We start from the raw sequence: 25,931 nt of genomic DNA on the forward strand, positions 1-25,931 counted from the left end.
ACCGTGCCTGGCGGGAGGGGGCCGGGGGGAGCGCGGAGGGGCCGGCCCTTGCCGCCCTTCCCGGCCCTTGCCGCCCTTCCCGGCCCTTCCCGGCTCGCCGCGGTGTTCGGGGCGGGGGAAACCGGGCAACGCGGGGGGCAGGTCAGGGGCAGCTGCGGCGGGAGCCGAGGGAAGGAGGAGCTTTCCCCCGGCCCCTCCCGGCCCGCGCTGCCTCCGCCACCTGTGGGGCGGGAGGGGCCGCTGGCGCCGGGCCGCGCTCTGCTGCCCGGCCCCTCCTGCCCGGCCCCTCCTGCCCGGCCCCTCCTGCCCGGCCCCTCTAGCGGCGGCCCCGGGGCTCGGCACGGCCTGGCACGGCACAGCCCGGCCCGCCCCACAACAGACCGAAGCGGCCGGGCCGGGCAGGGCCGCGGTTGGGACCGGCGGGAGACACAGGTGAAGCCTTCAGCAAAGAAATCCAATAGAGAAGAGACTCGGTGTCCCAGATTTGAAAACAAGTTTGATGGCAGAGTGCGAGGCAGGACTAGAAATGCAAATCCTATGGATGGGAAATAAATGCAGACTTTGGGTTTGCCTGATACCTTCACTGAGTTAGTGGTGAGGCTGGGAGTGAAATAATTATTTTTTGCAATTCTCGCAGTTTAATTGAATCACTTTATAGGGGGTTTCAGTATCTTAAATCAGGACCAGACTTGGCCTGGCGTACCAGTGTGCTGGTGCACAGTCCTCCTTGGTATTTCACTGCCAAGCAGGCAAAGTCCTGCTTGATCTAAGACACAGGGAAATACCTATTTTCGTTTCTGAAGACTAGTGAACCTCATCGTCCTTTTTCATGTGACAAGCTGTCTCATGGAGGTGCCTGGTACATGCAGTGGGATTTTAAGGGTTTGTATATAGATGTGACAGGGCACATATTTTGCTTTCTGAAAGTGACTCACTGATTATGTGGTCTGTTCCTCTAATTCCTGTTTCAGTCCGTTTATTTTTCATAAAACTCTCCTGCCTTGAACGAAACTTTTGCGTGTTTGTTTGTTTGTTTTCCTATAATACTTCCATTATTAGCTGCAGGATGTTTCTTCAATACCTGAAGAAAACTTTGGGTTCAGGACTGAGAACATCTGTGTCGTCAATCCCAGCAGCAGATTGGAGGACAGCTAGAAACAAGAAAAATATATGATTAGGATGATTGTTGTTCCCTTGTGATTAAGGGACAGAAGGAACAGTGGAGGAGGTACTCAAACTTATACATCCTTTCATGAGAATCCTGCAAAATACAAACCTTATACCAAACCTAGGTATTCCATCAAGGTATTTAAGGCCTCTAATGACTTGCAGATCCTCAGGCAGATTTCTTCTGCCTGATTATTTTCTGTCATACAGACAAGCAGAAATACAAGTAGTTTTCTCCATGTCCTGTCTCCAGTTCTTGGAATCTAAGTCTTCAGTTATGTTTGTGTAACACAACAAATATGTTTGTGTATCAGGTTGTCTTCACTGCAATGTATACTCAGTAACATATAGTTGGAAGTTTTAAGGAGTTGCAGTATGCAATTTGTTTTCTGTAAATGAGATAATGAAAGGAAGATCCAGAATAAGGATTTAAACTTTAGTGTATCCCTAAGTATGCACACTAAAACTAAAATAAGATAAAATACACACACATACATAAAATAAAATTACATTACTAATTAGAGGAGCAAATATTGCTTCCAAAAATGCCTTCTCTGTTTATATCCCCCCTTTTTCAACTGCCAAACATTCATTCTTCATGTTGAACATTTTGTCCATAGAAATTCAAGGTTTACATTACTATTCTGGCTTTTAGAATTGGTCTAAAAAATTCAGTATTGAAGCATGATGAAGAAATCTGTGCCCAGATTTTAAAATCTAGAGCCAGCAACTGGCAGCCATTGAAAACTGTCAAACTCTGCTAGTGTAATTACATCAGTGGAAGTCGTGGACATGTAGCTCTTGGGAAAGCAGTTGCCTAGAGAAGGAATATCTGAAAGCATTCACACTCCTGGTTAAGAAAGACCTCAGTAAAGAAAAAGTTTCTAGCTAATGCTTGCTTACAACCTGATAGTCTGACACAGTTGTCAAACAGATCTCAGTTTGTGGCTGACAGTTCAGAAATCAAACTTCCTTATCTTGAATGATACCTTTTTTTGCCTTTTATCCTTTGATGTTATCAATGTTTCTAAGAGACCACAAAGTAAAGTTCTTCATGCATATAAATTTGATCAGCCAAAGCAATAAAGGCATTGGTTTTTGTCATATTGGTCAAATTCCTCTCAATTTCTTTTATATCCTCCCTCTCTGTGAAGTCTGAATCTTGTTCAGAACTCAGCTTGAGACTTGTACTTTTGCTCTTCTTAAAATATTGTGATAATTTTATTACTTGAATTTCTGCAGCTTCTGGCAGCCTTCATAAGGTTTCAAGTAGTCATAAAGAACAAAGGACTTATTGAATGGATTCTAAAATATTACTTTTCATTTGTGTGATAAGAGAATCAATGATAACTGTATTTGTCTAACAAAAGCCTCAGTGACCAAGTCCTCAGCTTTCTCCCTTGTCAGATATTTTCTGAGCACACAGAAGTTACCAATAGAAGGTAGAAATATAAGATACATCCGTGTGCCATAAATATATCAAAGGAAGTAACAGACCAGTTTTTCACACTGAAGACAGGGAATGATGCAGCTGTGACCAACAGGGTATGAAAAGGATCCCTTTGTGTAAAAATGTGTGCCAAAGATACATGTTTCAAGATACTTCACAGTGATACACAATAGTTACCCAAAAGCCTTTTCCTGCTGTGCAAAAGGACCTATCAGACTTATATTAAGAGATGGTTCCCACATCCTCAGATTGTGTCTTCCTGCCCTGTGAAACAAAAGCCTTCTGCAGTTAACCAGTCTTCTCCCATAGTACTTCATCTGTCATCCTACTTTGGTATTTGAAGCTTAATTAACAATTTCAAGTGAAATTTTATTCTACAGAATTTATTCAACCTCCATTCCTTTCTGTTGCATGTATTGCATATCTGTTCCCTAGTTAGTCACTGAGATTACAGAACTGTCAATAAATTACTTTATGGCAGGATTTATTTGAACAGGCACAGTATGATGTTAAGGCACAGCCTGTTTCACCTTTGTGGCTGTACAAAACTTATTTTTTCCTTAAGGCACGGCACCTTCCAGTGAATTGTACAGGATAACTGCAGGATGGCTCTAGGATAGGCTGGTTTACTCTCGGTCCTGAGGGCCATTTGTTTTGCTGGACATTGCAATGTCAGGAGGGCTTTTTTCCCCACCAGAAGCTGAGAAATTTGGAAGATGTAGAGACTCCTGACTCATAGTTACAGAGTAAAGAACTGAGGTGAGGTAAGCCTTTACAACCTCCCACTTTGTTACCAGCCCTTCCGGGAGCTAACCACCAAACATCCACAGGCTGATAAGAGACAAAGTGCCTCTGCCTCAGCCGTACAACATCCAAGGTTGGTGCTCTGGAGCATCCATAGTTCATTGACAATTTAAGTTCAGATGCCAAAAGAGAATATCTGATCCATGGTACATATTCAGAGAAATACAGGGTCATAGAACGGTTGGAAGGGTTGAAAGGGACCTTAAAATATTATTTAATCCAGTGTCCTGTGGGTGGGGACATTTTTCAGTAGATCAGGTTGCTTAAAGCCACATCTAACCCAGCCTTGAACACTTCCAATAATGGGGCATCCACACCTTGTCTGGGCAACCTGTTCCAATGCTTCACCATCCTCACTGTAAATAATTGCATTGTGATATCTACTATCTCTTCCTTGCCTGTCCCTACTGAACAGTTTATAGCCACTGATGGCAGCTCTCCAGTCTTGCAATTCATACCACCACGTTTCAGCAATAGTGATTAGACTGTAGCTTTCCAGTAGCACAGTGGCTTGCAGCTCTTTCCTGTTTCCAGCTCTAATGTCTTTGAAAATTAGCATCACAAAGACCAAAACAATTGAAATAGTGATAAGGAGTTCCTGCAACAGAAGTGGATGGATTTTTTGATCAAGTAGTTCAAGGTTTGTCAAGCTGCTGGCAGTCTGTTGTGGAGTCTGAAAGTCATGAGAACCTGAAGAAACAGGTTGGGTAGCAGCCCAACAGACAGACATCCTGGCTTTCCTTTGGAAATCTGCCATGCTGCTTCTGATGGATTCAGCATAATCATGCTCTTCTGCAAAGCACTTTGATTCCAACAAATTTTCCCAGAATGAAAAATACCATGTTATAAAGCTCTAGCAGGATGTCTCTGATCTAGGCACCTTAAAAACCTTTCCCAAGTGTGTCTTGTTTCTCCTATATTGCAAGTAAAGCTTCATCAGCACATAATTAGTGCTGGAGAAAACCTTAGAAGTTCTCAACCTTTCAGATATACATAACTCAAATACTTGTTGAACCCTTCATTTCTTTACAATTAAAATAAAACCTGAGTTCTTTATCTAAAGCTTTTTATAAAGCTGAAATTCATGTAAGAATAGCAGTTCAGATGATACTCAAATATTTCTGTCTCCCATGATGATTTTGATTCAAACTTTGTTCAATTCTCACTTATTCTCACAGCACATATGCTTTGTACCTCAGAGCAATTTTCTGAGGGTGACAACATGAACTGTGGAACAAACTGAGGCTGTGAGTAGCCAAGAGAAAAAAATATGATGATTTGCTAAGAATAATACTCCTGACTCAGATCTTGGGACCTATTTGACCTGTAGACAACAAAAGGGAGATGAGTCCAACACAGACTCCTATAATCCGTAGCCTGCTTAAGGATTTATAATTTTCACAACACTGCATGATAAAAAGATTGAAAATCAAAGAAAAGAGCAACTCCTCATTTGGTTGCAGAGTCAGAAGACAGCATACACCTAGCAAGAGGAAGTGAATAGGTAACCAGTTTTCCCTGGAGATGTAATTTTCAGCTTGTAGTCAAGTTCAGGCACATGTTAGGTCCTGCCTTGGGCCATAGTCCCTCTGGTATCAATCTATCTGTTCCTTTTCCAGTTCCTACATTAGGCCCCCTAATCAAAATGTACTGCAACATCTCTGACTACCAGTTCAGAGAGAAACCAAATAGCAAAGTGAGAGCACAGAGGTTGAGATACATGACTGACATGGCAGTCCATACTGTTCCATTGTCAGCAGGCTGACTAGGCAGCACTTGGACACAGTTTGGGGATAATATGGGCCAGGGACCATTACTATGAGGCCCTAAGGATGAAGCCATGCTTTTTTGGTCATGGAAGAGAGTCCAGCAGTATATGCACATATACACTGTATAGCTATATTTGATCATATGTATGTACATTGCAGCTTCATTAACCTGGGGTGGTTTTTTTGTTTGTTTGTTTGTTTTTTGGTTTTTTGTTGTTTTTGGTTTTTTTTTTTCTTCATCAAGTTATCAAGTTTCATCATTTCAGTGCAGCATCATTTGTAGTATTTATTCTTGCTGTCAAGTTTCTAATCATGGTACAGTAGGGAGTGCTTTTCATTGTCCATCTTTGATAACACATGTTACATGGTAACATTCTCTGTACAAACTGTGCCGTGCCACTTACTCTTATGTGCCATGAAACCCTGACCCATTTAGTCTCAGAGGCTAACAAGAGTCTTTAATGCATTTAAACTCTGATATCACAGCATGTTATATCTGAATTCTGTACTTGATGAAGATGGTCACTGGAGCCAAGATGGTTGTGGAAAATGAAAAGGGAGGGTTTCAAATGCTCTTTGTACAGAGAATGCTGCAAAGGCTTTTAAATGAGAAGATTTGATAAATGAGCAAGAGGCCAGAGTATGCATGAGAACGGACAAAAGCCTTGTTATCTGGTATTTTTCACTTGGACTTTGTCTTCATTTGCTAGCTAGCCCCAAACAGAGCTTTTTCTGCCTATCAACCATGTATAAATAAATCTCTCAGTGCTTTCTATAAACAGACAGTTTCTGCATTACAACTGACCTTTCTACTCTCAGCTTGGTTACACAGAGCATGAACCATGTCCAGGTGAAGGTCATAGGATGTAGAACTTTGTGAGAGTCTATCTAAGCATGCATAAGGCATGAAGTACATGTTCTTTTTTTGTTGCAGTGCCATAGGAATTTGCCCTAAAGCATCAGGTGTGCTCCAGAGGCTGTGGTCCAGCAGTGGCCGATGCAGGACATTGCATGAATGTGGTGATATTAAGGACGATGTAAAGCTGGTTTGAGTATGTCCAGGAGTCCAGGGAGCAGAAGTTCTTTCTGTGCATGCCACCTCCCCACAGATTGCTATGTCCCTTTTTGCTAAAGGTATAGGTGTGGTCTTCTCTCAATTCTGCTAACAGAACTGTTAGTAGTTGATAGGATATTTAAGGGAATCCTTCCAAGTCATACACATGAGAAAAGGTGAAACATTCAGATAACCTTTCCCTGGCTCTTGTTTGGATTAGAAAGGATGAAGCTGTGGAAGGTACTGTTTCCTTAGCCTGAATTTTGTGTAAAGCAGACTCATGCCAGTGGAGCAGTGTTAAAGTCCTGAGGAAACAGCTTTGGAGTGGGGGGTTATCACCCATCTTCTGTGTTAATGTAGATCTTGTCACAACCTCAAATTTTAATTTATTTTGGAGGTCTGAATTTGTGGAGTATTAAAGGTACACAGAGGATTACTCTCAGAACACTGCTTTTCTGAAGCAGTTTTAGGATCAACCAATTTCTCTGAGTTGTGCTTGCAGGAAGTTGACTAATAGAAGTAGCTGATGTAATAGCTGTAATATAAAAGTATAGTGTAGCCATACTGCTCACCTGAAAGATATATCCAGTAAACTACATTGGATACTCATTACTTTTTCCACCCTGGGCTGTGAAGTCCACCTCTGATAATGAAGTCGTGGTCCTTAATCTGGAAGAGCAGAAAAGTCAAAAGAGTGGATCACCAATCCTTTCTGCACTACAATGTTTCTGCTGCAATTACTGCATTTCCTCTGGATTCTCTGAGCAAGCTAAGATGTGTTTTTTAGCTGTCTGCTCATTTCAGAGACTTCAAGACAGCAATTTGTGGAATACAAGCTTGCAACTTTCCTTCACCCATTCCCAGTATGCTGCAGGTCTGACTGCTGGCCATGTAACCACTGCAGAGTTAAAAACCCAGTGATGCTCATGGGATTTCCAAAAGGAACATTGGTTGCTGTCTGTGGTCTGGACCTGGATTGTACATTTTTTCTGAATTCCCTTCAGTTACACTTGTTTTGAGTGTCCAATAAGACCATCTAATTGGCTATGGTACACTGGCATTTTTATCGATTTAATAGAGCCTTGGAGAGTTCTTGCACTGTAAGAGCAGTGAAGTTATTGTTGAATAGTGAAGTTAGCACTGAAGTATATTTTGATTAGGCTACGTAGACTGGTCTGAGGACACAAGTTTTATGAGATAAATTTTTGTGCTAATGGGGTTTGAAAATATAACTACTGGGTGGTGGGAGATGTAATCTAACAAGATCCCACCATCTAGCAATTGTAACAAGGATATAAGAGTGTCCTATCTAATTTCTCCCAAGGGAACCAACTAATATAACCTTTAGCATGTGGAAGTAGTGGACCCTAGGATTCCTTCGGAAGACACTGAGGACAGGATAGACAATTTTTGTAGATCATGGTACATGCCTACAAACATTACTATCCAAATTTCAGTATCCCAGTGTGTCAATCAGTTCAAATTATCTCGTACTCTGTGTAGGTGTGGGACAAGGTGTCTTTACTACACATGTGCTGAAATGGAGGTATCTTTTTATTCTGTGAAATAATATAACAATTACAATGACTAAGGACTTGTCCAGAAATGAGGCTGGCCACAAAAATCTTAATGCAAGTTCAAAGACTGTAATATTCTCAACATTGGCATAGAGAATCGGGGATTTTTTTCTTCTAATCTCTAAACAAAAATAATTTTCTTCAGTTTTATGGATACATTTTCTACTCAGTTATTTTGTACTTCATCTGTATAAATCTTGTTTACTAATTTGAATGCATTAGAGGCACAATTTCAGAAACTAATTTGTGTGTCTGTCTTCACAAAAGCCAGGTAAGATAACCTTTCCCTGGAGAAGGTATATAGTAAGTCAATAAAGTACAAGTAACTTGATTGCATCAGTCAAATACACAGTTATTGAGCTGTTCAAATGCACACTCATTTCATGTATTTATTCTTTGAGAAAATAAAAAGAACTCAAATATTATTACTTTTATGCAAATGAGATATATTTATCCTTAGCCTTTTAAATTAATATTCACCATCCTTAAAAGGAAATTATTATTTTACCAGTCTATAATTATATTTAAAACACTGAGGGAAGGGAAGTGATACCTCTGTTTTTCTTTCAGTAGCTTTTAATGAAGTCAGTAGCTCTTATAATCTGTTATAATGACAGATGTTACACCCTGAATATCTCTATTGTTCCAAGATCCCTAATTTTACAGAAAACTAGAAATAGCAAAAATGGAGTGTGAATTTCTCCGTTCTTTTCAGTTATGCATGAAGTTAAAGATTTAAAATTGCCTTTTAAAAACTAGTACTGCTAATTATGGGAAGGACATGTCTCACAGTTTCTTCCAAATTAAATCTAATTGCAGGAGGTCTGGGTAGATAAAATAAAGGATGGTATTAAATCATACAGAAGATTTGTTTGTCAAGGCCTTAAGGAACATATTGCAGGATCTGTTGGAGAGATCATAACTGCATCCATTGTGCTTGAAGACAGACTTAGTTTTCTTCAGTTTGGGAAATGTTATGTCAGGTAATGTGTAAAAGACTATGACTATGAGATCCTGACCTTTGACAAAATATAGCTTTTACATTTGTGAGGTAGCTAAGGTCTTCACTGGGACCTGTCAGGCAATGATGAGTTGAACAGTACGCATAAACAAACCAAACTATCCTCTGTCTAGAGACAAATCCACAAATTTCCTTGTCCTTTGTAAATCAGCACTGTAGTCCCAGACTTAATTAAAACAGTGATTAAAGTATGTGCAGCTGCACATTCAAACATGAGCCATACCCACACTCCTTAACAACAGAAGTGCATGCCTGTCATATTTTTGTAAACTTGTTGCTTTCCCTCAGAAGCAGGCAAGCCCGTGTTTCATCTTAAAGATGATCACAGACTGTGATGAGATGTTGTGTCCTGGGTCCAAGAAGAGAGTGAGTAGGTATTTCTAAAAGTATGGAGCACATAGCTGTTTCCAAAGGAACACAGTCTTGTTCTCATCCTTGAGCACACTGTTGCCAATGTCCAAAATCGTGACTGGAATTTTCAGTGTTGTGCAATGTTGTACTTATGCTGTGAGTGTGATTGATTGCTGTTTGCAATGCCAGGAGGTTTTTATTTAGTGTTTCTTGTATGTGTGCTAATGGTTGTCTCCAAGCTACACATTTGCTTAGCTGAGATCCTGTCTTGGTGCAGAAATGAGACATATCATATCTGTTGTCTTTTTCCTACACTGGCAGAAGTGGGAATTGTGTCAATAACTTCAGAGAGAAGAGAATTAGGACCTGTAGAATGATGTAAGTTTTATAGAATGCTAAATAATAGTCCTTAAAATAAAATAAAAGTCCTTAACTAGACAAAATAATTATTCTCTTATTTCTTTCACTACTTTTGTGTTTCCTTTGCCTTGGTCCCCAGCTTTTATCCTCTTATTTTCATAATCACAAGAAGCCAAATTAGTCTTGACTGTAAGACTGCCAAACCAGCTTTGAATTTCCTTGACTGTTCTAACTCTCTGTATTGAGCCCAGCAATGGGAACCAGAGACTGACTAGCTCTTACCAGCTGAGGTGTTGCATGGCTCGTTAGTTTGGTAGATGCATCTCCCACTCAGCCTCAAACATTGGCACATTTTAGGCACCTCTACTTCTATCATGGTAAATAGCAGTTCATTCATGGGTCACCTAATTTTCTTTTTTTGCATTAGGTATGCTACAGATTGTGTGCTCTGCTTCCAATAAAACCCACATACTCTGTCTGAAGTAACTATGGAATCAAATCCTGAGAAATTACAGGAGAGGAGGAACCCAGAAGAAGAGGTTAAAAAACAATGCTCGACTCAGAGGAGTAAAGCAATTAAAGGAAGGGGCTTAGCTGGCAAAACTGTGGCGAGAAAAGAAGGGACATATAAAAAAATTAATCTCCAGAGTACAGGAGTACAATTGAGGAATGAAAGTAGTTTCAAAGTGTCTGGAAAAAAAAAAAAAAAAGGAGAGAGAAGTTATAATAATAAAATGGTAAATCCACATGGGCAAAGTAGAAGATCACAGTCAAGATCAATGAAAACAAACAAAAAGCAGAAAAAGCAAAATACAAAAAACATTCCTATCTGTAAGCCAGAACAAACAATCAGGAAAATGACTTGACATGCTTTTCAAATTTTTGAAAGAAGGAAAATGGCAACAGAAATAGTGAAGTGAACTATCTTAGAAACTGAGTATGGGAATGAAAGGCTTCTAATTAACAGTTTGTCTAATATTTTAAAGTTTTGCTCTTCTAAGTACAAGCCAAGCAATATAAATTTTCCTTCAAATCAGAGCAAATATTTTTTTTCATTTATATGTCTTTGAGTTGTATATGTGGCATAGAACAGCTTAATTTTAACTAATAATCTCTCTCTGCAGATTGTAGCCAGGTAGGTTTCAATGCAGTATCTTGACAGAAGTGTGGCAACTCCATGCACCATCGCTCTAGCAGAGGTGGAATAAAGTCTGAGGAGTCCCAGACTTGTACTGATGACAGAGCCTTGTATTGACAGCCTCAACATGAGTTTGTATTTCTGGAGCAGGGCAATCTGATTTTGCAACCTTGCTGTCCACAGTATGCTTTTGTATACATGGTAGCAACAAACTGTAGGATTGCAACATCCAGGTCACTCACCTGTCCTCATCTAAGGAGCAGGGAAATCTCTTTATGCTGGAAAGCAGCAAAAACACTTGGCAAAACATTCAGCTCGGCTGACTGTGCTTCAGAGTCTTTGATGATGCATATACCTAAATTCACATTATGGTCACTGGAGCCTCCTCAGCTCACCCTGTGCATTTATTTTCAGGAGATCTGAACAGCTTTCTAGACAAAGTCTAGACCATAAGCTGGCTGCCTAAGAGCGCAGTTGACTGTAGCAGGAGTTCAAAGACCTCGTTGATGTATGGCCACCCGTGTGGAGGAGTCTGGCTGTGCAGGCTGACATCCGAGTGTCGTAGTCTGAGCAGAGCCCTGCGGAGTCCTGTGGCAGCAGGATGGGTGGATGCACATCAGGCCTTGGATGCACAGCTTGGGGTCCAGCTGCCCCTCAGCCCTGCCACCACTGGCCAGCCCTGGGAGGCTGCTCAGCCCCCACCAGCAGGCTGATGAGCTTGATGGAGCTCATTCTTTTGCTGGATTCAAGTGTATGAGGTGTCTTGGCTAATGAATGTCACAGGTACCATTTCACCCAGGGCTGCAGCTGTTTTCCCTACTGAGAGCAGACACATTGTGTTGATAAACACTGCACACAAAACATTCCACTGTCATTCAGTAGCCCCTCATAATTGCTGCTAAAAAAATAAGCTAGACCATTGGGGGAAAAAAAAGGTTAGGTAATTTGTTCTTACAGGGACTAATTATAAAATCCATGACATATAAAATCCATATTTAGCACGCCGATGACTTTGAGCCTTTCAGCAATGTTCCCTCCTGTATTTCCTGCATGTGTCCCTATAAACAAATTTTCTAGAAGGGTGAGGGCTGATACAGGGAGTTTGAGACTTAGTTTAAAGGGAAGACTTACTTTTTGTGTTTATGATTGTATTTTTTTGCTGCTGTATCTAGCAGGACCCCTGTCTTAAAAGACATTGTCTAGCTTATAAAGCAAAAGACAAATATTGCAGGTCAAGTTCCTGTTTTCGTATTAAATCCTTACCAAATTAAAAAAACCAAAGAAAGCGAGACAAAAATATGTTGTTGAGAAATCCTAACTCTTGGAATTTTCCCTGTCAAGCTGATCCAATGCAGATAGTACTGACTAAAGAGTGGATTTTTTTTTGTGCTTGCAGTTTAAATAGGATAAAGTTAATATTTTCTTCCCAAACATAATCTCTTTATACAGTGATAAGGTATCATGTTTCTAATTTTATTTACAGAGATGGGTGGGTTGGATCACTAAAACTAAGATTTTGGTCAGGGGGTGGATTTTTATCCCTATTCCTCCCTGCAAAGACTGGGACTGCTTGTGTCTGGACTCATCTTTTCAATTAATTTGCAGTAATTAAAAGGTGCTGTGTGTGATGGGGCTAAAGAGAAACAAATAAAATGTAATGCTTCTACTTTGGTATCTTCATCCTTATTTATTTTAAACCATCTTCAATGCTCTGATGAGTAAAGGTCTTCCTGTATCACATACTGTGCAAGCAGAAATATGTGAGTGAACTGTTGCCAATGGCTCTGAGCAAGCATGGGGCATGTTTCAGATTACACTGTGTTTTCTTGTTCGGATCTGATCTCTTTGCTAGGAGAGGCTGAGAAAGGCAGCTCTAGGGGATTTACTTCCAGCAGCAGCAGCAGCACATGATCCATCAATCGCGTGATTCTCACCACGGAGGACTAATGGGGAGGGTGAAGAAAAAGTGAATGCTGCCTTGGTGAAGGAACAGCATTTTCTTCTGCTCGTGAGGCCCCTCCACCGGTCTGGCGTTCCATGGCTTCTCCAAGGTTAGAAACCTACTGCTGCCCAAACCGGGATGCAGCTACACAGCTGGTGATGGACTTCCAGCCTCAAGTCTTCTGTGGAGTCTGTATTGGCAGTGCCTCCGTCAGCCTGATATTGACCATCCTGCAGCTCCTGCCAAAGAAGGGACAGAGCCCACGGAAGATGCCCAAAGCCTCCTCCTCCTCCACTATCCTTCTCCTTATCTCCATTTGTGACATCCTTGGAAGCTTAGGTGAGTACCAGCTTGATGTCCTTGCCATTGCTATAACAGATTCTTTTTGCTCTGAGGTACCACAGATAAATGAAGCTGATGAGTGGACAGCAGAGCTTTCTGAGGGAAGCATGCTATTTGTGTTCACAGGAAGATTTGGACTGAGATCAGGAAATTATGGATCATTGGAGAGAAAGTTCTTGTTTAATAGTTATACTGTGAAAGTGAAAAATCTTAACAAAATCTACACCAAAATCTCTGCTTTAAAACAGATTGAAATCTAGAATGGCAACTGGTTCTTAGAATAAAGCATAGTGGAGGTGAGGCAGCACACTGATAACTGAATCTGACATCAAACATTTAGCCAATTCATAGGACTGCGTTTGAAAACAACTATCCTCTATGCCTCAAATCCTTTCAGACCAAGTGTGTCTCTTTCTCATGTGCCAGCTGCTTCTCAGGGCACATCACATTGACAGAAAATGAGTTTGACTTGCAGCTGTACACAGATCATGCTGGACACAGACTTTTGAAATGTAAGTAAAGCTACCTTATCAAGGACAACCTGCTGCCCAGACCCTGGCTAATACTCTGGAGGGATAAACCAGTGGAGACTAAAACAGAATGCATGAGTCAAAATGAAACTAGTATGTCCTGAGCTGTCCCACCAGTCATTTGGTAATTTTTCCCATCAGTCATTTACTGTTAAATTTGGTATAAATTATCATGATATGTGCTATGAAAATACAGGACAGTTTGTTTCTACAGTAGCATTTCCCCCCTTCACATTAAGTAATAGAAGTAGTGCTATTTTGTCTCACTGCTGGGGGCTGTGTGTGTATCTGTGTATCTGTGTGTCTATGTCTTCATGTCTCGGGTCTTTTCCCCTTTCACACCCAGCCAGGTTCTCTCACAGTACCTGATAAGTGCCAATACCAAACCAAAGGAAATAAAGAAAGGGATATAGAAAATACATACGTGCATGTACCTGGAAAAGGTCCTTTCAGTCAGATGAAGCCAACAATAGATAAAATTACTTCTCTCCCTTCCTCTTTTGCTGGCAAACTCAAACTAATTATCCATTGTTGTTTTTGTATTAAACTCACTTTGGTGGGTGGAAATCAGTTCATTCTCAGTGGGAAACCTGGTCATTTTGTTCTGTTTCCTGTTGGTGCTTTATTTCAAGCAAACCCAGAAAACCTCACTAACAAACTCTAAGTTCATTTTTTAAAAGAGCATTGTTGTTACCTAATTCAGAAGTGCTGCTTTGCTCAGTCCTGTGACAGAGAAAAAGGGCTGCTTGTAAAATGAAGGCAGAGAAAAGTGAAAAATAACCTTTTCTTCAATAGGGAATTTTATAGAGAAGCAAATATAAGTGTATGAATATATGCTGGTAGTTATGTAGTGTATTATGTTAAATGCTACCCAGTTTATGTTAGGGAAGCGTGTGACAGCATCTCTAAGTAAGTGAGATTCAAGTCTATCTAACGTTTCAAGCCCCAGCAGGTTCAGACTCTTGGGGCCACTCTCCCTGAGTGACTGCACTGACATTTACACAGCCCAGCTGTCCCTGCTGGGCTCCTCTGCAGCCACTGCCTTCCTGTAGACGCACAAAATCTGGGCTGCGATGTGAAATATGTGGTCAGGGAAAAGCATGTGACTCAAATCACACCAGCAGATTCAAAGCATTAATACATTTTTTTTTTCTTTAGGTATGATCTTCAGGTCGAGTGTATGGCTGGGTTTCCCGGACTTCATAGCCAACATTTCTGTGGTGAACGGGACTGACGTGTGGCCTTCCACGTTCTGTGTGGGGAGCGCGGTAGGTACAGAGAGCATCCCCCACTCTTCTGCTCCCAGTTAAGTCCCTCCACAGGGAGAATCTGAAAGGAAAACTGCTGTGTCCAAAAGGAAATGTGGCTGTGAGTCAGAGGCTGGCTATGATGGTTTCAGCCTGTGCCACAGCCCTGCAGGGGCACTCCCTGTGCCAGCCCGGGCTGCAGGGTGCCGGTGCTGGGCGAGGTGTGGGGCAGTGACTGATCCCCGGTTCTGCGGAGTTCACTGCTCCAAGGAGTGCCGGGACAGTGGAGTGCACTCGGTCAGGGACGTGGGGACAAAAGGATATGAGCAACCCCATGGCTCGGGTGCACCGGCAGCGCCAGGTTATCTGTCCATCTTCTCTGTCAGAAACTGCAGCCTGTGTGGCGGCACCAGGGGCCTCCTGAAACCAGCAACTGGGTACCTCAAATTAGCTTTTGTGGCATGAGAGTGTGTGTTTTAGACACAGAAGGACAACAGGATAAATATACTCAAAGCCACAAATCTGGCAGAAGGTCTGTCCCTGCCATGTGGGATATCAGCTCAGATTGCTGGGCTGCATCTCAATGACTGCATCTGGCCAAGTCTAATCAAGTATCTTCTGGATTAAAATGCAAGAATAAGAAAATGTAAATGCATTCCAAAAGTACAGATTGAAACTTCCAGTTCCAAATTTTACAATCAAAATACTGGGAAATATAATTTGAACTTACTGTACAAGAATAAAGGCCACAATTTTTACCAAAACATTGAGAACGGCAAGTAAGACAAATCATCAATTTACCCAGATGTAATAGGAATGTGGGGTCCTCAATGAATTAATGCATGAGCAATAGCAGTATTAGCTTTGTAATTCAGAGTTACAATGTAGAAGGGGATAGGTTGCATGTAAAGAAAATTATTCAGCACTAGTAGTTTTAAAATAACGCAATATGTGCCAAGTTGAACTCACTGTGCTTTACATACCTATATAAAAGCAGTTTCAAACAGGATAGCTTTGTGGCATGACACAAATATAAATTGTATACATCTATCAATTTTCAATTCTATCACACATCTTTAAGTTTTACTTATCAGATGCAAATGTTGTTGTTTTTTTCTTTGAGAAAGAACCAGCAATCTCAGTCTCTTGCACCAAAAATGTCCTAGTCAAAACTTGTTCCTCCTCATGTTTCACTTTAAAATAACACATAAAAATGTATTTTTAAACATGACAGTATGCATACTGTTTGTTTTTCATTTGAATTTCAGGTTAGATGGTGAACAGCATAGCGGTCTACCAAAATTTTTATTTTGCCTTACTTGTGCTCCAGGAAAATGCTGTAATTTGAGTAATTTTAAATTTAGATTCAACTATATTGGAATGAAAAATAACCCTTCTTCCACTCATTTCCCCTAATGTATTCTCATGTGGGTTAATAAAATGTTTCCAATTCTATTTTATTTTTCTTTTAGTACTATTTTTTTATTTCTCTTAACCACAAGCCTATATAAACTCCAAACAGTGAAACTTTTAGACATGTTTGCAGAGGGGTACCCTTCCAGGCACTGCAGCAAGATGTGTCATTTTGCTAAAAAGTAAGATAGCACATGAAGCTTTAGGATTTAAGTGCATCTGATTTATATTATTTTTTGAGACAGTTTTGTCTGTGTTGGATTTTCTGGAGAGATGCTGCAGTTTATTTTTGTATATGTGTGTGTATGGGTAGTAAATTGTGCATTTTTCAACTGCAGCAAATATGTAAATGGGATGATGAAGTTACATGCTGACTGCTATGGGTAAAGTGTGTTAGAAGGAAGACTGGGATTTTATTTTCTGCTCCTGTGCACTAGGAAAATGTCATGGTGGTTGAATTAAATACTGAATAATTCATGCCACAAATTACTAGAGGTAGGGTCTACACCCATGGTGAAAGGAAATATTTCCCAGCTTGATTTGCCTTTTGGAGGAAGGAGTGCTAGATGTCAAATCACCAATGTTTGGCTTAGTAACAAGTATGTTGATTTCCAGATGTAAAATGATGCTACCATGGAGCTGAGATAAAGGATATTCAGATAAGAACTGAAAGACGGCTTGGAGGGAAGATAACATGAATATTAAAACACTCCCAGACTATCACAAAGAGCCAGCTCCTATGAGGAAGAAATGTGGAATTTATATACAGTGGCAAAGAAAGGTCACTTTTCTTATATAAGCTCATGGGAAAAATGCATAGGGTCAACTCAAGAAGCTGTGGAATTTAGCTTGACTTGAACCTGTTTCCTTTGGATTTTAACTGAAGAAATCACTCAGTTCTGTAGGGATATTCTTCCAGATGGCAAGTGATTTTCTCATTAATGAGTTTTTTTCTTGATAACCATCTTGTGCATGGAGAAAACACCATCCCATGCAGAACCCACAAATGCATAGGCACGCTGTGGTTATGACTGACCTCAGTTATATTTTTGTGCCTCAGCTACTGAGAAACAACTGAAATTTTAACCCAAAATTAAAACATCCTCGCTAAAAATTTCTTTGGGCTTCACTCACCATGTTCAGGTTAGGAACAGAGAGGTAAATGACAGGTTTTCTAAATCAGAAAATAAACTGTGAAAGCAAATGCTGCTCAGTTTACCTACAACTTAACCCGTAGGCTACAACAGTGGTGTTCCTGTGACTTTGAGTAAAATTTCTTACTTCATTATCTCATCTGGAATATACACACATTTAAAGAACATATCACCAGGCCAAAGGTTTGAGTCTCTTCCCTGGCCTAGTGGTACTGAAGAAGCAGTTGTGACATCTGGCACTTCTTTCCCCTCTAGATGTGGATCCAGCTGTTATACAGTGCTGGCTTCTGGTGGTTGTTCTGCTATGCTGTTGATTCTTACTTGGTGGTGAGGAGATCAGCTGGACTGAGGTACCAGAGCTAAAGCTCTGAATTTGTTTGGGGTTTTTTTTTCCATCCAACACTGTATGTCTCTGTTTGCAGCTGCCTAATAGTATAAGTGAGCCTTGTACAGCCATCTGATGCTCATATAGTTACCAGGTAATGATAGGGATGAGTGGTGTTCTAAGTGCTTAATTTGCCAGGGCAATGCTCAGATACTAATTTATGTCTGACTTGAATTTAAATGTAACTGAATTCATTTAACCTTTGGGAAAATATGGAGCAAATTGTGGGCTATAAACTTTATGGCAATTTTTGTCCCTACACTGAAATTGAAATCTTGCAGAAATCTGAAATTGATTCTTGCAGAAAAAAAATAGTGTTATCCTGAAAGTGGAAAGTTTGGAGGGGAAAAGTGATGAAGTTCATACAGTTAATTTCATATAGTTAATTCCCTTTTTTCCCTTTCTTTCTGATTTTTTATTTTATCCATTTCTCAGTGAGTGTGGTCATTATTACCCTTCTGATCACACCTTTAAAATCCCTCAGAAGAAAAATATGTATTTATCATATATTTTTCTGTAGTGCCTGTGAAAGAGGAACCCAAACCCTTTGGAAAGTACCATGCTTTAATGCCAGACAGAAAAAACCAGATGTTTCTAAGTTGGTTGTTAGGAGAGCAAAATAAACTTCAGTTGCTACTGATAAAAGTGGAATTACATGACTGTTCCCAGATGATACAGAACAGTCAGGTACTAAGGATATGGTTCTTCTGCAGATGTAACCAAAATGAGGCTTTTTGAGTTAACTTTAGACTGTTGAGGATAAACCTGATTTTGTATAGTCCCATAGTTCTAGTCGAACAGCTGGGACCTGCCTCATTCCCCCATCCCTGTTAACTGAAAAAATCATGTGTATTTGGGCTTGATTCTGAGATCAGAGTAAACACCAAAAGACTTTCTACAAACACAGATACAAAGCTCCCTAAGACATAAGCAATATCCAGCTCTGAAAGTTAAAGATTATTTTCTTCAAATCATGAAAGGATGGTTTATTTGACTGTTCAGCTCCATTCTTACATTTTAATCTGCTTACTTGCTCTCTGCAGGAGAAATGAAAGTTGCAGGGGTTCCTTCTCAATAATAAGGGTAGGGAAGAAGTCTTGTTGCCTCCACCCTACAGGCTGGAGAGGACAGGACTTCCATGTGCAAGCCTGAATAACTACTTCGGCACATTCTTTTTCTGGAGGACTGCCCCCACCCACCTGCCTTCCTTAGTTTAATGTACTGCCAGGGTTGCTCTGCACCATTTCCTGTCTGTAAAGCTCTTTTTCAGTGAGGGTCCTATTTTTACCTTGCAATGTGGGAAGTGTAAATTTTGACATCTTTAATTGTGCCTGTCGTGTTTGGTGCTTGCAGTACGATTGTGCTGTACCACATGATGACGTGGGGCCTTGCGGTGATGCTCTGCGTGGAGGGCATTGCTCTGCTTTACTACCCTTCTCTCTCCAGGTAAGCAGGCTCTGGAAAACAGAGTGGGAAACTGTGGGACTCTCTGGTCATTTGAATGTCTTTTGGTCAGCTTTAGAGACAGACATTCAAAAGCTGAGCATTTTGATCTTTGCCAAGGACGTCCCACTGAGTCAGTGATAGTGCTCGAAATACCTGCCTGGGCTTCAGGGGGCCCTGAAGAAATATGCCAGGCAGTGCAGGCACTTGGGCATGCTGCAATACAGCTTCTGCTATGAGCCAGCCTTCTCTCATTCCTGGTTTTACCTTTCCTTTCAATTTGAGAAAAATCCACAGGCAGTGCATGTTTAAAATCAACTTTATGTCCCATGTGAAGGTAAAGGTCTATGAACTAAAACTTTTGCATCTGTTTGCTTCATTCCTTTTTTGTTTTTCTTTTAAAGTTAAAGGTGACATAGATAGAATAGCCAGAAAAGTAATCTGTGGGGGAAAAAATGCATGATCTTTTAATGATTTTTTCTCAGCTGTGAAAATGGCTTGGAACATGCAATCCCACATTACATCACAACCTATGCCCCACTCCTGCTAGTGCTTGTGGCCAACCCAATCCTGTTTAGGAGGACAGTATCAGCAGGTACGTTCCTAATGGCCAGCATCAATCAGTCTGTGTTATTTAGCAGCATAATACTGTAGAAAGCTATGGCTTTGTACTCAGTGGTGTGTGGCAGCTCCTTGTTAAATGATAAAGGTACAGCAAAGGGTGGGATGCAGTTGCCTGTTGAAATGAAGACACCATTTTGATGGGGAATTTGCCCTAGAGACACACTCTGGTAACACACAAGCTTATTAACCTCTAACTGCAGATGGGCAAACATTTTCCATGTTACTTGATTTGTTGAGGAAATGTACACTGGATGCTTTACTGTAGTTTTGGTACCAACCTCGACTTTGGAATGTAACTTATTCTAGTTGGTGAGATCTGAGAGTTGATTTAACTTCTTGCCAGCCCTAGAGCAAAAAAAAACTTAATAGAATGTGATCAGAATTTTGTCACTTCTGATTCTGAGATTATGAAACAAATGGGAATGGTACACAGTTCAGATGGGATCTTGACATTCCATTTCAATTTATTATCCAGTGCTTGGAAGAAGCGAGGCTGAAAAAGATCCACGGATTCAATGCATTCTTTGCATGTAATACGATCATTGCTAGATGTTTGCAGTACCTGAATTTATCTACACATTGATTATAAACAAAAGCTGGAGAAAATCAAGTATTGTCAGTTCAGTCTTTATCCTGTCCATCCTCTGTCCCTCAGCCATACTCATTTTCAAAGTAGTTGTTCTTTTAAAAAGTTGTTCCCATAAAGAGCTGTTCTTTGGATATTTGTTTTTGCATTTATATATTCCTTGGGATATCTGAACAGCATGTGACATAATTTTTTTTGCTGACAATCCATTTTCAAGTTTTAGAGGTTTAGCTAATGCTCCATCAATGAGACCATTTAAACATCACATAATAAGTATATAATTATATCACACATTATATATAGAAGGTACATGCTACCTTTTTTTATAAAATAGATTTATGTAGATCATACTATCGCATACTTTCAGTGGGATTGAGAGAAAAAAATAGATATCTTTCATTTTAGGAATCCAACTGTGTGTATTTATTTTCCTTTAGTATTAGGCTATATGTGACATTCCTTAAAAATGGTCCTTCCAGCTTCTGAACAGCTGCTAGAGACAAATCCATCCATTCCCTCTTTCAGGCCTCTATCTTCTTGATTTTTGTGCCTAAGCTAACAAGATGTGCATATATTAATGAACATAATTGTATACTTTTCAGTTGCCTCCTTGCTGAAAGGGAGACAAGGGATTTACACAGAGAATGAAAGACGTCTAGGGACAGAGATCCAGATGCGTTTCTTCAAAATTATGCTGGTATTTGTTATTTGGTAAGAGGTGCATTATTTTGTTCTAAAGTGCCTTTTTCCCAGAAGGAGAGAGTCAGGGACAGGAGTAAAGACTGATGGGTTGCTTCATTTGTTTGTCTTTATGCTTGGAAGGGAAGGTATCTGAGGAAGAAGCAGTTCTAAACTAGTTCACAAAGGAGCTGATTCACTCCTGTAACATCACAAGGGTGTGAGGAAATCATAAAATGTTTAACCAACAGAATAGCAAAAGCAACAAGAAACAATAGCAAAAAAATCCCAGTAGGTTGGGCATCAACTGAAACTGTCTGGTACAGCAGGCTCCAACTCTGTGGGCTGATAGATGGCTTTCTGTAATCAACATTTCTCAGAACCACTTGGCACCAAACACATCACTGAGGACCTACAAAAATATGCTCCTGAGTCTGGCTTCATGGTTCTGACTATGATCATACAATGCAGCCACCTCTGTGCTCTGCAGTTTTCAAGTGTCTGAGAAAAACATGGATATTGACTGGAAAATAAGGAAATGCCAGAAAAGAAAACTCCATACAATTGTGTGTGAAATTTCTTATTATTTAATCCTTTTAAAAAATATTCTATCTTCCCCCATGAAAATAGTACTTTGGCATAGGAAAGAAAAGAGAGAGGGAGGAGAAGAGTGGGACAAGAAGAAATGGTTCTGGAGTAGTGAAATGGGGCAGCCAAACTTAGCAGTCTCTACATTCCATTTAGCTTCTTTATACACAGGTGTATTAATGCATGTTACATTACTTTAAAAGGCTGAGCAGGGAGAAAGGCTGCCTCTTTTATCTCCCCTTGGCTGCTGTCTACTGGAGTGCTCTGAAAGGAAATTATTGTCTTTTTGGGGGGAATAACAGTCCACTTGGCTTGGAAGTGAAGTTTCCAATGTGAAGGGTGGGGTAGCCAGCAGAGGAGGGAGTGAGAGACAGCAGAGAAGGATCCTGCAGCATGGCTTCCTGGAAATTGCTGAAATAATAAGGAGCAGAGATTCAGCCAAGCTCCCAGGGCTGTGGAAAGAAAGAGCCCAGAGGCACCAGAGAAGTGCATTGCAACCTAAGGGATGGTGGCCAGCTTGATTATCTGGGAACAAGCATGAAAGGAAAGGCCAATTTCCCATGGACATTGTGGGGACATTTGTTTATTTCCATTCTGTCTCATTCTGGGCTTTCCTAATAAAAAATAAAATCACAGCTCTGGTTTAGGATTTTGCTCTAATAAAACATAAGCTCTGGAGTGCAAAAACTTTCTCAAAGGTTACTGGAGGGAAAGACTGAGGCAGTCTCATCTCAGAAGCGTAGGGAAGATTTCCTTCCATCTCAGAAGTCAAATATGGAATGCTTTAGTCAAAGACAACAGGTTGGGGCAACATAGGATAGAAGAAATGCCTACAGGTTTGAGAGGGGAGAGGAGGAGGTTTTACATTGTGATAAAAATATAATTGTGCAAAGGACAGACATAAAACCCCTTAGAAAGTATGACGTGAATGCTGATGGTTTCTTTTCTGAACCTGCAGTACAACTACACAGAAATGCTTCTCTCACTGTTTAGATGCAACAGGAACTTACAGCCATTTGCTACAATCTCTATTTAGTTCAGAACATATTCAGTTCCTTTTAATGAATGAGGCTAGATTGTGCTCATCCTTATTTGGAAACGGATATTACCTTTATTCAAAATAATTGTTAGCATTTTCAAGGCTTCGAATATCATCTTTTGTGCTGCTTTTTGGTGTTTTTTAATGGACATTTTGGAAGTCTTTAATCTAAGCCTGAAATTCTAACCTCAGCTAGAAATCCTTCAGCCTTTTACAACAACTTGTGCATATATTTGGGTTCCTTGTCTGTGAGCACAACTCTTCTGAGGCATGAGCGAAAAAAGTCAGCATTCATGATATTCCCATTATGGATCACACTTCCTTCTCATCTCAGTTTTATTCTTCAATTTACTGTTCTGCAGCAAGTTAAAAATATCAGAGGTATTTTTCTTATGTTGTCTAGGCCTGGGTGAGTAGGTAGGAGTCCGGCCCTTGATCATGATCTCATAGACCTACTGGTCTCTTCAGATTGAGATTTGACAAGAAATCCAACCATCTTGGACTTACTTGATCATCCTAGAGGTCTTTTCTACTCTTAATCATTCTATGATTTAAAAAATATTACTGTCCTTAGAGTGATTTTATTTTCTATAATTTGAAGATAAAGCATATTTTACATGCACATCCATATGTAACTGTCCTTTTCTTCTTTGCTCCTCCCATAGCTGGTCATCCAATATCATCAACGAGACCCTTTTGTTCTATCTCGAAATGCAGCCAGATATCAATGAAATGCCCCTGAAAAACATCAGGACTGCTGCACTGATCACCTGGATTATAATGGTGGGTCAGCTGTGACATTGCTGAGTTTTAGAAATCACTGCTGTAACTAACACTGCTGGAACAACACCAGTATAGTGTGGGGTTTATGATTTTGAGGGATATAAACACTCTGAAAATCAAGGAAGAAAAGCAGTAAGAGAAAGGAATGAGCAGTCAATGGGAGTGCTTTTCACATGTAATCTTTGCCAAAAATACCCTAGAGGCCAACTTTTTCCCCCATTTACTGGAGTATGCATTCTCTCTGTGAGAGATCACTACCCATTTTAAGATCCAGAACAGATAACAGATAGCTTTCTAGTCTAACCGTGCTAAACTCTACCATAATGCAAGCTGCAATTTTTAGCTCACAGTTCCTGAAGGTTTCCCAATTAAATGGGCATTTCATGAAAATTCTCTGTTTGCAACTAGGGTGGTTTTATTTTTATTATTATAAATAATGATTGCATCTTATGTCATGATATTAGGATCATTATTTGGGAACAAATAGGTGAAAAATCATTCACACAAAGCACCAAAAAATAGCTGTGAGATGTGGTGTCTTACTGTAGCCTCTTTTCTCCTATTAGAATATTTGATGAGGGATGTTTCAGAGGTGACAGTACGGGTTCATTTTCCTAGGGAATTTGTTCTGGAGTTGGTAAATAGGTGTAAAGCCTGAGCATGATTTGTGTAATTAAGCATTTGAGCTTAATTAATCAGTTTGGTACTGAAGGATTAAGTGATACAACTGATGTGATACAACCTCATTTTCCTCCTTCTCTGACAAGCAGTTGAATATATTCATGTGACAGGGACCTTGCTCTTGCTCACCTGGAAAGCAAGAGGTCAAGTCTGGGGACTGATCTTTGTTTTAAATTGGATGTAAAAATAATTTCCTTCTTTTTCTATGAGAAAAATAGAAGCATCAAAAGCCATTAATTGGTTAAGCCTCTCATGGCACTGGGAACAGAGACAAATTTTTTGGTGATCACTTGGGAATTTCTTTTTCAGTGGCTCTCCCCATTTTTCCATCCCACTTTGATGGACATTTTCACTGGCTCAAGAATCTGAAGCAATTCCAGACAGATCAATTCCTGCTATTTTTAAAAACTTGACTGTCTATGCTAGTGTCTCCTCTCATATATTTGACTTGGCTTATAATGAAAAATATATGTGCTTTTGTGAATAAAAAAGTCCAAAGCTTGTGAAGAAAGTTAAAAACACACCAAGGGATTGACTGGCTGAACTTCCTGCTAGAAAATAATTTCATGCTTACTGCTTACTCTTATGGCCTCAGCAGCGTTTTGGAAAACAGGTCATGGTATTTTTCTCTTATTTGTTTGTGTTTACGATGGCGAAATTTTTATTTGCATGCAAGTAGCATGTTTTAAAGTCAGCAATCATTCGGTGAAAGGAAAGAAGAAAGTTTTTAATACATGCAAATTATTTTGCTGCAGTCGAGGATGAAGCTTTCCTTGCTGGTGTAACTCTTGTTGCACTTCTCTTTCTTAGGGGGTTCTTAATCCCATGCAGGGCTTTCTCTTCACGTTAGCTTTCTATGGCTGGACAGGATGGAGAGTGGACCTGAAATGGCGAAAAAGAGAAATACCCTGGGAATCTCTGTCCTCATCAACAGCGGGGGAAAATGCCTATCCTGCACCAGTGAACTACCAAAGCAACATCCATGATTCCAAGAAGATCTCAACAACTGACAGCCAGCAGACTGATGAGGCCATAAGCATGTTGTCTGAAGGTAACACCAGCAGTGATGAGAGATTAACCAGAAGCTCTCCCATCTACCAGGGCTGGTAGTTTTTATGTGCAGAGCTGGATCTAACTTCTCCGGGATCTAACTTTTCACATTGTCCATACTCACAAAACCACGTCAACGTGTGAATCATTGTGTACCCTGGAATTAGGTTTGTGCTCAGTGCCTTGGTGTCATTTCCTGTAACTTGTGACACTGTGTGAGAGATGGTGTGAGACAGAGAGGTATGGTTTATGTCTTCATTTGCCTTCCAGAAGTCATGTAAACAGGTATAACAGCTTGAACCTTTTTCAGCAGGAGTATATCTCTGCAAAGATATTTGTTACTTATGATTGATTTTCATTCATTTTGTTTTAATCTCTCTTGTAACCTCCTTATGGTAGAAGAGTCTTTTGTTGAAATAAACAGACTATTCATATGTTGGGTTTTTAAATGTGTTGCCTTTCTTGCCTTTCTCAGCATAAAACTCCTCACCCAAAATTACAGCTCAAGGATTTCTGAGGCACCACCATTTCCAGCCTTTACAGTCTGGTAAAGCATTAGTGACAGCAGACTCTGAGTTAAGCACAAATATTTCCTGTTTAGATGCTCACTGACATAGTCTTCTTTTAGCTTGTGTGTAGGAATTTTTGGTGTGGTTTTATCTAGAAGCTGAAAGGCTTTATTTTTAAAAAATTGAGCCCAGCACAGGCTCCACAAACAGTTCAGAACAAATATTCCAGTTCACACTAGGTTCAAG

The 25,931-nt window shown here is 40.2% G+C and overlaps 1 protein-coding gene across 1 annotated transcript in view; it reads left to right on the forward strand.

The window, feature by feature from the left end:
• Positions 1–25,357, forward strand: part of GPR143 (G protein-coupled receptor 143) — a 110,272-nt gene extending 84,915 nt beyond the window's left edge. The window contains exons 3-10 of the mRNA XM_083855354.1: positions 12,544–12,972; positions 14,664–14,773; positions 17,575–17,669; positions 19,058–19,150; positions 19,633–19,742; positions 20,960–21,068; positions 23,328–23,445; positions 24,937–25,357. Of these exons, the coding sequence (XP_083711480.1) occupies positions 12,729–12,972; positions 14,664–14,773; positions 17,575–17,669; positions 19,058–19,150; positions 19,633–19,742; positions 20,960–21,068; positions 23,328–23,445; positions 24,937–25,236 (1,179 nt within the window). The 5' untranslated portion in view covers positions 12,544–12,728 and the 3' untranslated portion in view covers positions 25,237–25,357. The remainder of the gene's footprint in view (positions 1–12,543; positions 12,973–14,663; positions 14,774–17,574; positions 17,670–19,057; positions 19,151–19,632; positions 19,743–20,959; positions 21,069–23,327; positions 23,446–24,936) is intronic.
• The last annotated feature ends 574 nt before the right edge of the window (positions 25,358–25,931 follow it).

The sequence above is a fragment of the Zosterops lateralis genome (assembly GCF_965231275.1).
Source record: "Zosterops lateralis genome assembly, chromosome: 2".
Classification (NCBI taxonomy): domain Eukaryota; kingdom Metazoa; phylum Chordata; class Aves; order Passeriformes; family Zosteropidae; genus Zosterops; species Zosterops lateralis.